Here is a 14,060-nt window from a genome sequence, read left to right as displayed (position 1 = left end):
ATATATATATATATATATATATATAATATATGAATGCATATTAATGAGACTTGCATTTGAAATTTAGCACATAACACCAATTTGAAAATAAGAAGTTATTGTCTAACAATTACTGATTAGAATGTTCCAGTTCTCATGCATATTTCTTGAGATTTATTGAAACGGAGATTACTAGAAGAAATTATACATTCATAAATTGTAACACATTTAGTATTCAGCTTTGATGTGATAACCTGATATTTATTAATTTGATGGAGATGTACAAGTTGACTTTCAATAAATAGTTTGTGAGTTGTTGAAAGTCAACAGTTGAAGAATTTGCAGTAGAAATTTTATCACATTCAATCAGCAGTGACAAAATTGCAGAGAAGAGCTAGCAAATAGACTTATGCAGAACACAGACGTGGACTCCATCGTCCTATGCCCAGTACTCTAAACTATGTGTATGGTAGCTAAATATATTCCACTCTAACTGGTACCCTAATCCTAAATTTTAATGTGGCTGTGACAACTATCAAGAGATCAGTCAGTTACCAGCTTCAGTGTGAGGAAAGGTTAATTAACAAATAAAACTCCTCCCTTGAGAGAGAGAGAGACACACATGGTCTCACAATCTTAGTGAAGATGAAACATCTGCAAAGTTGGCTACTCAAGACTAATTCAACAATTAGCAAAAAGGAAAATAGCTTTAACTGTGCCAAGGAAATGAAGACTCTACTTACAACAACAAAAGCAATACATTTAGAAGAAAAGAAACTCTGAATTAAAAACAGAAACAATACAAAATGCTGAGTGGTTGGTGTTAGGAAGGGCATCCAGCTGTAAAAATCCTGCCAAAACAGTTACAGAAGTCTGGTGCAGGCTTCTGCCTAGCCAGCTCCTGTCAAACCGCCCCACCCATGCCAGCATGGAAGGCAAATGTTAAATGATGATGATGATGATGATGACAGCAGAGGTGTGGTCATGTAGGAGTTTTGCCATGCAAGAGAACTCCTTGACCATCCACAAACAATCATATTAACTCTCTTTCAAATGCACACAACAGACATCAAGCCGATTCCCCAAGTGAACAGCTGCCATTAATAATGGGATGGTGAATAGTATATCTGGAGAAGTTCCAAAGATGATAGAGCAAAAACTGTTTCTATTACTATTGAAAAAGCAATGGAGAAAATGAAATTAATCTTGCAGCTATTTGGATAAATTCTAACATAAAGAATGCATTGGAGAATATTTAATTATATTTCAGAGAATTTAATTTCTAACAGCTCAAATAATTTTCAAAGAACTGAGGCTCAAGTTACAGAATGATACCATTTGAAAACATTTAAAATAGACAATAAGTAAACCCAGAGAATTATCTGATACACATAAAAAGTGGACGTAAAGAATGAAGACCAATTAAATTCAGAGCAACAGTAATGTGTGTATAATGAGGATGATGGCCAAGATGGAGCAGATGAAATTGCAGAAAATGAAAAAAATTCTCAATTAACAAAAATGTTATTTTTATAATTGTTGAAGCTGAAATGCAAATGATAATGAATTCAGATTTGAATACAGAAATGCAAATTGGAAAACAAACTGAAAACATCTTCAGGTGCAATAAGGCATGCACACAAAAATAAATAAATAAATAAATAAAATAAAAAATAAAACTGTAATGCATAAATGAAACATAGATAAAAGTGTGTTTTTAAAAAGTTACTTAAGAACCGGTTGTCTAGGGGTTCAGCCCCATTATGTGAAAACTGTCAGTTGGTTTCCTCTACTATATAACTGCAAGCTGACCAACAAGGAGATGACACCACTGACAGGAGCCACGTACACTGCTGGATGAAAAAGCTTAATGTAAGAAGAACCAGCATCGAAGAAAAATCATACAGATGAGACCATCAACTGTGAACACGGACATAAACTGCCAGTGAATGGACAAACGGAATTCGATGGACAGACAAGTCACATGAGCTTATTGCACAACTGGACTGTGGTCATAATGCTTTACAGATGATGAACGATTTTGAGGTATCAGAAAGTGTGTACAAAGTACACACTTTGGCAGTTGATAATCAAAATGAAGGAAGAATGGATGAAAGTCTATACAAGTGTAATTAAAACTTTTTGAAACTAATGATCTAGAGATTGGAGATGAGAAATTGCTAAACCAGTTTGTGAATGTTTTCATTTTTAATAAAACTAAAATATTGTATACTAAATGTACCCCCATGACCCATTAAGTCACAACCGCTCCAAGTTGAAAATGTCAATGCTCACTGAGAAAGGAAAAATATATTTCAAACTTCATGCAATAAAATTCATAAATAATACAGTTCTCCAACTTTTTTGCCTCACTTTTTTTCTTTGCCATTCATTGTGTTACTACTGTGCCAAGTAAAATACATGGCTACTTCAGCATAAAGTAATGTTTTTGCAAAGTCATCAATGATAAGAATTCTGTCAATGTTGTTCTCATATGAAATTCATTGACAGACATATATATCCACACAATTTCTGAGCAATACTCTTAGTTCATGTTCATCTGGCAGGTGAACTTGCAGTTTCACTATTGCAGGTGCTCTGAAATGAAAATCCTAAAACGGATGCAACCGCTTCAGATGGTCCATTAGATACTAATTTCATTATCAAACTAATACATTCCTTGTACGCATCCTCTTGTCAATTTTATTTTTATTTGAACTCTGTGTGTGTGTGACAAACAAACATATATATATATATATATATATATATATATATATATATAAGTAGATACAGAAACACTGTGTGTGTAAACACCCACATACATATGTATGTATCTATACACAGACATACACATATACTTAGAGAAGTGACACAGACATCTGTCACCTCCCTGCAATGTCAGTCATGTTGCCTTGAATACACTGAGTACTTTTTCATTCCACCCCGCCCCCATCACAAATCCCACTCAACACTATTATTCATGCACCTGTCACTCATGCTTCTCACTCTGCAAAGAAGCTGGCATGTGGGCAGAAACTTGTTTGAAGGCCCCCATGCATCTACACAACAGCTGCTTCTTAATTCCTCAACTGACTGAGGTTTGCTGTTGTTCACAGGACTCGGGAAAATATCCCATTTGGAAATAAGTGAGGGTTAACAACAACAAAAGCATCTAACTACAAGTTTCTGCTGACCCATGCAAAAAGTGGGCATTAAAATAATCAAGAAATAAATACATCCATTGATACACACACACACACACACACATCTGAATCATTTAAAAGTACAATTTAACAGTCAGAAGAATAGCAATAAGATTGCACAATATTCATGTCAATTTATATAATTTATCTACAACTTATACTGGTATTTTAGCATGGAAACTTTGGGCTTCTTAATAGCAAAGAAAACAAAGTAAATACTAGAACCACAAATTCATAGTGTGTGTGTGTGTGTGCATGCGCGTGCGTGTGTTTGTGTTGTTATTTAACCTAGAATTGAAAGGTTATTGCATGATTAAATACATGTAAATATTAAATGCAGTGGGGAATTAAACCATATGTGAGTAGCTATTACTGAAGCAAAAAAGCGTTTTCCTGAATCCATATATATATAAAATTATAGTAATATAAATAATACTGAATGTGTAAACAATGAATGGCATTCCTCTTCTCATGTTTAAATAATGTACTAAAGAATTACAACTTACATCTTGGGGTGTCTTCCAAAACTGATTCTAGAAAGTCTTGAGGTGTCATGTATAAATGACCTTCATATTCAACTGAAGCAAAATCTCGAAACCTTTGTTCCCGAAAGCTAAGTGGACGTTGAGTAGTCTGAAGCAAATATACAAATATATAATTACAAAAGTATATAAGGAACATGGATAACAAGGCATTTTATTAAAAGTAACAAAACATTCTATACAACATTTATTACCTTCATAGACAGCTGTCAATTTTAATATTTCAGAATAAGCAGCCCAGGCATAGAGAATAAGGAAACTATCAATGCTCCAGAAATAACCAACCAATTAGATTCTGTTGGGCCTGATATGTTCTTTATGCTTAGTCTTTTGTTGTTACTCCACATTGTCAAGTAGCTCATATGGCCATGTGTTTTAAAAGTTTGCTTCAAAATTAGATGGATCCAGGTTCAAAACCATAACACACTACCTTGAACAAATGTCTTTTAACCCAGTGCCACTTCTACATTGATGTTGTGAGTGAAAGTGGATGGAGATAAACTCTGTGAAATCTTATCAAATGGTAGTACTTTTTCTTTAGATGTAACCCAAGTTTAACACCACAGCCTTTGATTACCTTTAAATAAAGTTGCATGCATTCAGAGCAGAAAAATGAAAGAACCAATATTTTGTTTCTCAACTAGCAACAAATATTAGACAAAGGTCCCTTAAAATCAAATTTATGACCTTAAATAGCAATGCAGTCCTTGAAAGATGATTACAGGTGGACTACTTTCCATCATAGGTTTGCTTAATCAGAGCTGACTATGTCTAAAAGATGGCAAAAACAATATCCCATGACTGGTTTTTCTTTCCCTGCACCAACTTGCAACAAGTTTTGCATTCCCTGAAGAATATGAGGAGCACAGCCATTACTTGAGTCATTAACTTATTAAAAAACAAAACATTACAATCTAATATTTATCTCCAGCAATTGGAATTACATAAGGTTGGTCAATGTAACAGAAGAAACTGGTAAGAACTATGTAAAAATGCATTAAATGTAAGAGAGCTACAGATATTGGAAGGATAAAATGTAGTGATTCACTGTGACACAACTACAGATATTGTACAGAGAGGTTTATTGAGTCTGTGTTTTGATGAGGTGATGTGAATACAATGCAACTCCATGTATTGCACAGATAATGTGCAAATATGTATAGTTAAATGGTTGGCATTATTATTGTAATCTAGAGATAGCCATTGTTGCTCAACCTAAAGCCATCCCTTGTCACATTTATGGCCAAATACATTCCACCCCATAACCATCACATTCTTCATTGGAAAATTTTATATTTAAAACAACATTATCCAATGTTTCCTTCAATTTTACAGACAGGCTGCAAGTTGAGATGGGTTTGGCTGCCATTTCTAGCCTGTGTAATCACATGGAACCCTTATTGCTTTGAATAGTAACTGACAAAGTACAGGCTGATGTTTTAACCCAAATTTGTTTCTTAAAAGTTATTATAAGATTAGAAATGTCTTAACACACCTCATTTCTGAACAAGGCACTGATTAAGAAAATTCAAGGGGATTTGCAAAATGCATAGATAATATAAGAACAGTGCTCCAACTTTCACCTCCAACTCTGAAATCGCTTGCACTTGCTTCTTGCCGACCAAAACATACCACTTTTCCTAAACTGCAGAAGACAATTTTTACCAACTGCAAACTTGCATTCCTGCCCATGTAAATTTTGCATTATAAACTTTCAACTGTACAAATGTAACATTGAACATACAAATCTAATCTACCCTCCCTAGCTTTCCACTTTTAAGAAAATTTTTCACATGTTATGTCTGAAACCCTTCCTCTTCAGCAGACAAAAAGAAAAGAAATAAAAAAAAAAATTTTAAACAAATTACATTGATAAATATTAATTTATCCTTGGCGGAAAATAAGTATTAGGAAAGAAAATGAGATTAAAGGTGCAAGAGTTTATATTAAAAATTATTTGCAAATGGAAGAACTGGTTGAGTTAAAACTTCAAGCCAATATAATTTACTAAGACATTGATTTATGATTTTGAGTGTGTAATGTGTGTGTGTGTGTGTGTGTGTGTGTGTGTGTGTGTGTGTGTGTGTGTGTGTATTTTGTTGGGGAGCTTTTTTATGTTTTTTTTTTGTTTTTGTTTTTTTTGTAGAGGGGTGAGGTAAGTACTGAATAGAGAGACTCATCCTAGTAAACAAGTCAGCAATGCTGCTGCGCTAACAAACTGAAATTTGAAAAACTGTTGCAATATATAAATATATATTAGCATGTATAATGGGATTTCTATACAACTCTGGAGAACTGTATGTTCTGAAAAAAACTAATCAACAAAATCCATAACCATTTCAGGGATTATATTTACAACATTTTTAATAAATAGAGTTGCTAAAGCATGTTAATAATAGAGAGAGAGAAAAAGATGAACAAATCTGATTTAGAGGGGACAGAGTGGAGACACTGTCTGAATACAACAAACATTTATCCCCATGTTTGTATGAACTGAAAAGAAACTAGTTGTGATCGTAAGGACCACTATGTCTGCCGTTCTAAATATGAGGAACTCCATGTAAATCTGTCTGAATCTAAAGAAACCTAATACTACTTTTAATCTGTGGAATTAAAGGCTATCTGAACCATCCAACAGAAAACCTGTGTCTTTTCTTGAAACTTAAAGATCACTCTCTCTTAGTCTGCTTCAAATAATAATAATGATAGCAAGGGCTTAAGTAATTATATAACTTATAATTGACGGCATTTACTCAGCACTGGTTCATTGTGTATGCGCGCGCGTGCGCGCGCACACACACACACACACACACACGCACAAGCACACAGATATTCTTCTTAATTCTTTATGTTCACTTTGGAGCATCAATATTCTTGTATCCTTTAAGCTCATGTTTCAACACTTTTATAAATTCTCATTTTCCAAATAGACTGCTGTAATGGTGGATTGTCCAGGCAATCAGCTGTAAGTTACTAAGAATTTCTTGAGAATAATTTTATAACTGAGAAAATCATCCCCATCATTCAACATCCATGTTCCAAGCTGGTATGAATTGGACAGTTTGACAGGATTCATTGGGCCCAAGGACTGTATGATGCTCCAGTGTTTGCTTTTAAATGGTTTCTATGGCTGGATGCCCTTCCTAATGTCAACCAATGTACAACATGTCTTGAATGCTTTTTGTACCACCAGCACATAGCTAATGAAATTCATCATCATCGTTTAATGTCCGCTTTCTATGTTAGCATGGGTTGGACAATTTGACTGAGGACTGGCAAGCCAGAAGGCTGCACCAGGCTCCAATCTGATCTGGCAAAGTTTCTACAGCTGGATGCCCTTCCTAACGCCAACCACTCTGAGAGTGTGGTGGGTGCTTTTACATGTCATCGACACAAGGGCCAGTCACACGGTACTAGCAACGGCCATGCTCAAAACGTTTTTTTTTACGTGCCACCTGCACGGGAGCCAGTCCAGCAGCACTGGCAACGACCTCGCTTGAATGATTTTCTAACTTGCCACTAGCACAAGTGCTAGAAGGCAACGCTGGTAACGATTACACTCAAATGGTGCTATTTACGGGCCACTAGCACGGAAGCCAGACAGCTGCTCTGGCAATGAACACGCTCGGACAGTGTTGTTAGTGCTCCACTGGCGCAGGTGCCAGTCATCGAATATGGTTCAATTACAATTTTGATTTCACTTGCCCCAAAAGGTCTTCACAAGCAGAGTTTAGTGTTCAATGAAGGAGAGGTTGGCATGGGTGCCAGTCGTCGGATTCGGTTCGATTTCAGATTTCAAATTCACTTGCCTCAACAGGTCTTCGCAAGCAGAATGCCAAATTTAAGATTATGTACAATCATAAATTTTTAACATGTAATATATCTGTGTGCTTAATTTAAGATTGTATTTTGCTGTCAGTAAAGCTTCCATATTTATCATACTTGTTTTTTTGTGTCATTCTACATAAATTGTAGTGTTGTTAACTAGGGACTTTTTTTCCCAACATTATTCTGTGCACTTTATTATAATGCATTGCAATGTACTACAATGTATCTAAGCACAAATTCAAGGGCATTCAACCACCTAAAGTCCATCATGAAAGTGTCAAAAGCCTTTGTGAAGTCTATGAACACTGCATACATAAGCATGTTCTGCTCAATACATTTTCACTGAATTTAGTGAAGGCAGAACATCATGTCCGTGGCGCTTCTACTGCAATGGAATTCACACTCAGTCTCAAATAGGAGATTTCAATAGATATACTCATTTAGTCTGTTTAATAGAATATGAGCGAAGATCTTTCTCCTGCTATTGATAGAAGAGATATTCCTCGGTAGTTTCCATTCTACAACCTTTTTTTTGAAGATAGGAACAATGCTGGCACCTTTCCAGTCTTGTGGAACCATTTCCATCTCCCAGATCAGGAGCACAATGTTATAAAGATCCTCAGTTAGCTTTAAACCTCCATACTTCCGGATTTCAGTGGATATGTCACATCTGCCAGGTAATTTATCTTCTTTCATTTGCTTGATTGCATTGTAAATAGGTTTGTCATCTAAGGATTCGATGGTTGGCTGCTGTGTAACTTTCTCGAGGGCCACACAAGCCACAATACCTGAGATATGAAATAGGCTGTCAAAGTGACGAGTAAATCTATCAAGAATCTCCAATTTTCCTACAGTACAGTCCAAAGCCATCAAGAGCTTTGAGTTTTGTTGTCTCTTCTCTGGAGCCCATATACCTCTCAAAGTTCTGAGTGAAATACTTTCATATCATTTTTATCAATACCGTATCTCTTCAGCTTTGGCCTCATACCAATCAAATTTCAGTTTCCTAGTATATTGTTGCAGATTCTTTCTTGCTTCCATCAGTTTTTCCCTATTTGACCTTAGGTTACAAGTTAGTTGCCTGGCCTTTGCAATGTTACTTTCTTCTAGCAGGGTCTGTACTTGGATGTCGTTCTCAAAACAATCTTGATGTTTTTTCAATGGTTTGCCAAGGACACATTGACCTGTCTCACATGTAGTTATTTTCAAGATGTTTCATTTTCCTTCAAGCCCTGTTTCCCTACTCCTCCCATCCTTCCAAAGCCTTATCCAGTTGTTCCTGCAATTCCTGTTTTACTTCACGGTCTCTGAGTTTCATGATGTTTAGCTTATTTTTTAGTTGGCTTTTTGTCTTCTTCACTTACTGAAGGTAAAAGTGACCTTTGATCTGATCATGCAGTCTGCACCTCTAATGGCTCTTGCATCCAGGACATCATTGTCATCTAATTATGTACCCTAACAAGTGTCAATACTTGGAGCACCCAAGTAGTCTTTTGTTGATCTTTTTGCTTGAAGACGGTGTTTGTAATTATTAGGTTGAACTCGGAGCAGAGTTGTAGCAACGAGTTCACCATTTGAATTGCACTTTCCTACTCCATGTTTGCCTGTTGCACCAGGCCATCAATTTGCATCACTCCCAACCCCTGCACTGAAATCTCCTCCAATTATCATCTTATCTTTGTAGGGAATTTTGAACAACACTCTTTCAGCTCAGCTTAGAATTCTTCTTTCACTTCCTGAGTGTTATTCTTCATAGTAGGCGAGTAGACACTGACAAATGTGGTATAGCCCTTTTTTGCGGAGTGATAGTCTCATTGTCATAATCCTGGTGTTGGATCTTCCTCTAGTTGTACAGCACTTGGGCTCCTCATTGTGAAGCCAACCCCAGCTTTCCTCCATTCCTCTTCTATCTTCCCACTCAAGAAATATGTGTAGATGTGATCTGCCATGCTATCACATGCAGGTAATAATGTTTCACACAAAGCATCTATGTCAATGTTGTACCTAATTCCCTTTGATGCTCAGGTCTTTGAGATCAAGTAGTGTTCTAACATTCCATTCAACAATATCCATTGTTATTCTGCATCCTATCCTACACTTCACTGGCTACTGGAACACGAGTGAACCAGTGCAGACCTTGTTTACCCAGGTGTGACATCTGAGCTGGAATGGGAATCTTTTGTCTTTGTCACTTACCATAGAAATGCTTGAAAAGTCATGTAGTGAAAATAGCTTTTGGCTAGTATCATTCTTTGGATACGACATCAATGTTATCCAGCAGGTAAGAACTGACCAAGATATGCTGGTATCAGTGCCATACTGTAGCGGCTGGTTGGATGATAGGTTTGTTTATCACCAACCCTTGGGTGATTCCACTTTGTCAGGTTTTGTCTTCAGTCCCACACGGTGTCCAGAATCACTCTCTTCACCAAGCAAGTTTGGTGGGGTTACCAGTTTAGTTACCTATGGCCCATCTAGGAATGTGAAGTGGAAAGAAATTGATCGTAATAAATGGCAAACTTTAGCAAAGAACCAATTAGTATGGAGAAAGCTTAACAAGTCATGCCAAGAACAGTCACAGTTGTGATGACTGACTGCAGATAATAATGGTAAAATATATCATCATTATCAACATTTAACATCTGTTGTCCATGCTGGCATGGGTTGGATGGTTTGACCAGGGCTGGTAAGCTGGAAGGCTGCACCAGACTAAAGTCTGATTTGGCATGGTTTCTATGGCTGGATGCCCTTCCTAACACCATATATATACATACACATACTGTTGTTTGGACGTCCCCAGACGATAACTAGGCTAGTCCAATACGTATAAATAGTGGACGTGATAGCTAGACGAGAAGCATCGTGTAGAGCGAGCTGGAGCCATCGGTAGATTAGACATCGAGTTCTATTGAGTTGAGTTGTCGGAAGTGAGAGTTTGGTAGTTGAGTAGAGGTATGTTATTGGCAAATGCACACCATCCGAATGAGCGATATAACACAAGTGCATACATACAACTTGAAACAGCTTCAACATGAATATCTGAAACATGTATCCATACCTGTAGCTTCACATATAATGCAAATAGCTGTATAAGCCATTTTCTACAACAAGAAACCTGGTTCCGGCTTCTTATACTCTCAACACCTGGCAAAGCTGACTCCCTCTCTGTTGTTACCCAACTCAAAGACGATCTGAATCTTGTGAGCTACATGCTGACCTCAACAATGCAAGTTCCTTATAAAGACATGCTCAGTATGCTCTGTAGAGTGGTTGGTGGTAGGAAAAGCATCCAGTTGTAGCTAAAGCTGACATTGGAATATAACGCAGTTCTTGGACCTGTTGAATCCTCTCAAACTGACCAATACATACCAACGTAGAAAACAGATAGTAAAGAATGAAGGTGATGAAATTGGGATCAAGGCTAGGATCACAGTGCTCTGAAATAAATGTTTAAGCATGGCCATGGCATTAGAGTCACATTGAGACATCATTATCAATGTTTCTAATTGTTTAGAGTGACTAAAGAACTTTAGTATTTATGTTATCAGTCTTTATTTTACTGGCTGGCTAAGTTAGCATTCTGCCCCAACACTGTATTGCTTTAAGCAGACACATGGCCAAATACATGCATATATACAACATTCATTTAATAAAATGATTCCAGTAATGGACCAGATCTTCACTCACATGTACTTGTCATTTTGACCCTTTACTTGAGTGTCACTATTCAAACATACACATGCATGCATACACACACACATACATGATGGGCTTCCATTCAGTTTTTGTCTATGAAATTCCTATCACAAGACATTAGTACAACAGCAGCTATAGTGAAAACACTTACCTAACATATGACTTCATTTTGTGCAAAGTTTACATATGTGTATGTATGTGTGTGTGTGTGTGTGTGTGTGTGTGTATATATATATATATATATATATTATATTATATTATATTATATATATATATATATATATATATATATATATTATATTATATATATACAGAAAGAGAGACAGAGAGAGTTAGTGATTCTGCAAAGAAGATGGGTTGGAAGTGCCACTATGGAAGGTTGCTATATGTAGAGAATGTATGGGAGAAGGAGAGCCTACTTAATGTAGATCCAGCAGGCAGCCAGCTGTCTGTGCCAATGCAATAGCTTAGTAGAAAAAGTAATTAAGTCATAGGAAGACAGGGGAAAGCTTCCAGCCCATCAGAAGTTGCTGCTGAGGGGCTAAAAAAATATCTCAGCAGATGGAGATGGGAGTAGAAGTGGTGGAGTGGGAAATAGCCTAGTCACCCATATAGTTGTCAGGTTGTCCACAAGGGTGTCATACCCAATGATTGGTGAAGCAGCTTTGTAGTCAACTGCTACAAAGGCAAAGGTGATGTCCTAGACAGAAATAATTATAAAGGCATTAAATTGCTGGAACAGGTGATGAAATTTGCAGAAAGGGACATAGCTCAATTAATCGGGGAGAGAGTTAGTGTAGATGAGATGCAGTTTGGGTCTGTGCTAAGGAGAAGCACCATTGATACTAGCTTCCTGGTGAGGCAACTGCTGGTGAAATAGTTGATGGAAACTGAATCTCTGTATCCAGCTTTTGTTGACATGGAGAAAGCTTTTGACAGAGACTCCCACTCCCTTATTTGGTGGGCAATGCTGAAGTAAGGGATAGACAAGTGGTTGATGGGAGCTGTAAAAGCCATTTGTGGGGATGCTATCAGTAAGGTGAAAGTCACCAATGAGTATAGCAAGGAATTTAGTGTACAAGTAGATGTCTACCCAGGATTGGTTTTTAATCCTCTCTTATTTACCATAACCTTCCAGGCTACAACTGAGGAATTTAAGACTGGATGCCATTGTGAGCTCCTTCATGCTGATGACCTTGTTCTCAGTACTGAATCATTACCAGAAGTAGAGAAGGAATGTCAGGTATGGAAGCAAGGTCTGGAATCAAAGAGCCTTGGAGTTAATTTAGGAGGGCCAAAGTCTTGATAAGTAGGAAAACAGACAAATCACAGATTTGTCTTCAGGGAGATGGCCCTGTTCGATATGTAGAAAATATGCTGAGAGAAACTCTATACAGTGCACTCAGTGCAAGTTTTGGACACATAAGAGGTGCAGCAGTATCACTGGAAGACTAACAGAGGAGGTAGTCTTTACATGTGGGAGATGTGCAGATACATTAAACACCAGGAATGTACAAAAAATAGACTCCCTCAAATGTCAAGGGGTATCCTAAGAAATAGTAGACACTTTCTGTTACTTAGGTGATCAAGTTAGTAGTGGTGGAGATTATTCTAAAAGCCCAGCCCATAGCTGTGAGAATGGGCTGGGCAAAATTCAGAGAGCTACTACCTCTGTTAGTAACAAAAGCCTCTCCTGCAGAGTGAAAAGCAGATTGTATGATGCCTCTATACAAACAGCTATGCTACATGGCAGTGTAAATTGGGCTCTGATTACTGAGTATATGTGAGGGCTTGAAAGAAATGAAGCCAGTATGTTCCACTGGATGGGTAATGTCAGTGTGCATATATGACAGACTGTAAAAGATCTTGGAAAAAAACTGAGTATATAAAGTATCAGATGTGGTGTGCAAGAGAGAAGATTGTGCTGGTACAGTCATGTAATGCATTTGAATGAAGACAGTTGCATGAAGAAGTGCTGAACTCTAATTGTGGAGAGGACATGTGAAACAGGTAGACCCAGGAGGATGTAGGACAAAGTGGTGAGAAAGGATCTTCAGACACTAGGCCTCACAGAAGGGATGGCAGGGGTCTGAGACTCCTGGCGCTTGCTGTTCTTGAAGACACATCAAGCTAACTAAAAGCTTGGTAGTCTTTGTATGCAGACATGTCCCTTGCCTCCCTCTCCAGCTGGACATTCCTAATCTCATGGGCTTGTGAGTGCTGGTGCCACATAAAAAGCACGTGTACCAGTGCTATGTAAGCACACCCATGTTGGTAACAAAAGCAACCAGTACATTCTGTAAAGTGGCTGGCATTAGGAAGGGCATCCAGCCAGAGAGACCCTGCAAAAACCGACAGGGAGCCTGAGCAGCTCTTCAGCTGACCAGCTCCTGTCAAACTGTCCAAACCATGCCAGCATGGAAAACAGACGTTAAATGGTGATTATTATCATCAAAGAGGTGCTGAAAAGTTCCTGGCTTTAATGGTATCACGAAAGGCCTGGTTGGAGGCTCAGTGTTCTGAATTCTTTTACAGGGCTTAGAAAAACTGAAGGATCACTGCAATAAGTGTGTGAATCCGTTTAAAAAAATCATAATTGACTGATCCTCCTCTATTTTCTTTTACCCAAAGCTATAAACTTTTCAGCACCTTCAGACACACACATACATACATTGGTTGAGTTAATCTCTTGCTACTCTGGAATTTCACCAGTGTACTTCCAGGATCATCAGGCAAGTCATAACATGCCTGATGGCCCTGTAACTACATAGGTGAAACTCCACAGTGGCAACACACACACACACACACACAC

General features: G+C 37.6%; 1 protein-coding gene across 1 annotated transcript in view; it reads right to left on the bottom strand.

The window, feature by feature from the left end:
- The window catches only part of LOC106876559 (calcium uptake protein 3, mitochondrial-like), a 332,236-nt gene that overhangs the window by 310,075 nt on the left and 8,101 nt on the right, over positions 1–14,060 (bottom strand). Inside the window, exon 4 of the mRNA XM_052973679.1 lies at positions 3,689–3,815. Within this exon, the coding sequence (XP_052829639.1) occupies positions 3,689–3,815 (127 nt within the window). The remainder of the gene's footprint in view (positions 1–3,688; positions 3,816–14,060) is intronic.

This window comes from Octopus bimaculoides, chromosome 16, assembly GCF_001194135.2.
Source record: "Octopus bimaculoides isolate UCB-OBI-ISO-001 chromosome 16, ASM119413v2, whole genome shotgun sequence".
Taxonomy (NCBI): domain Eukaryota; kingdom Metazoa; phylum Mollusca; class Cephalopoda; order Octopoda; family Octopodidae; genus Octopus; species Octopus bimaculoides.
Note: the sequence above shows the minus strand (reverse complement) of the source record. Positions and strands in the feature narration are given on the sequence as shown.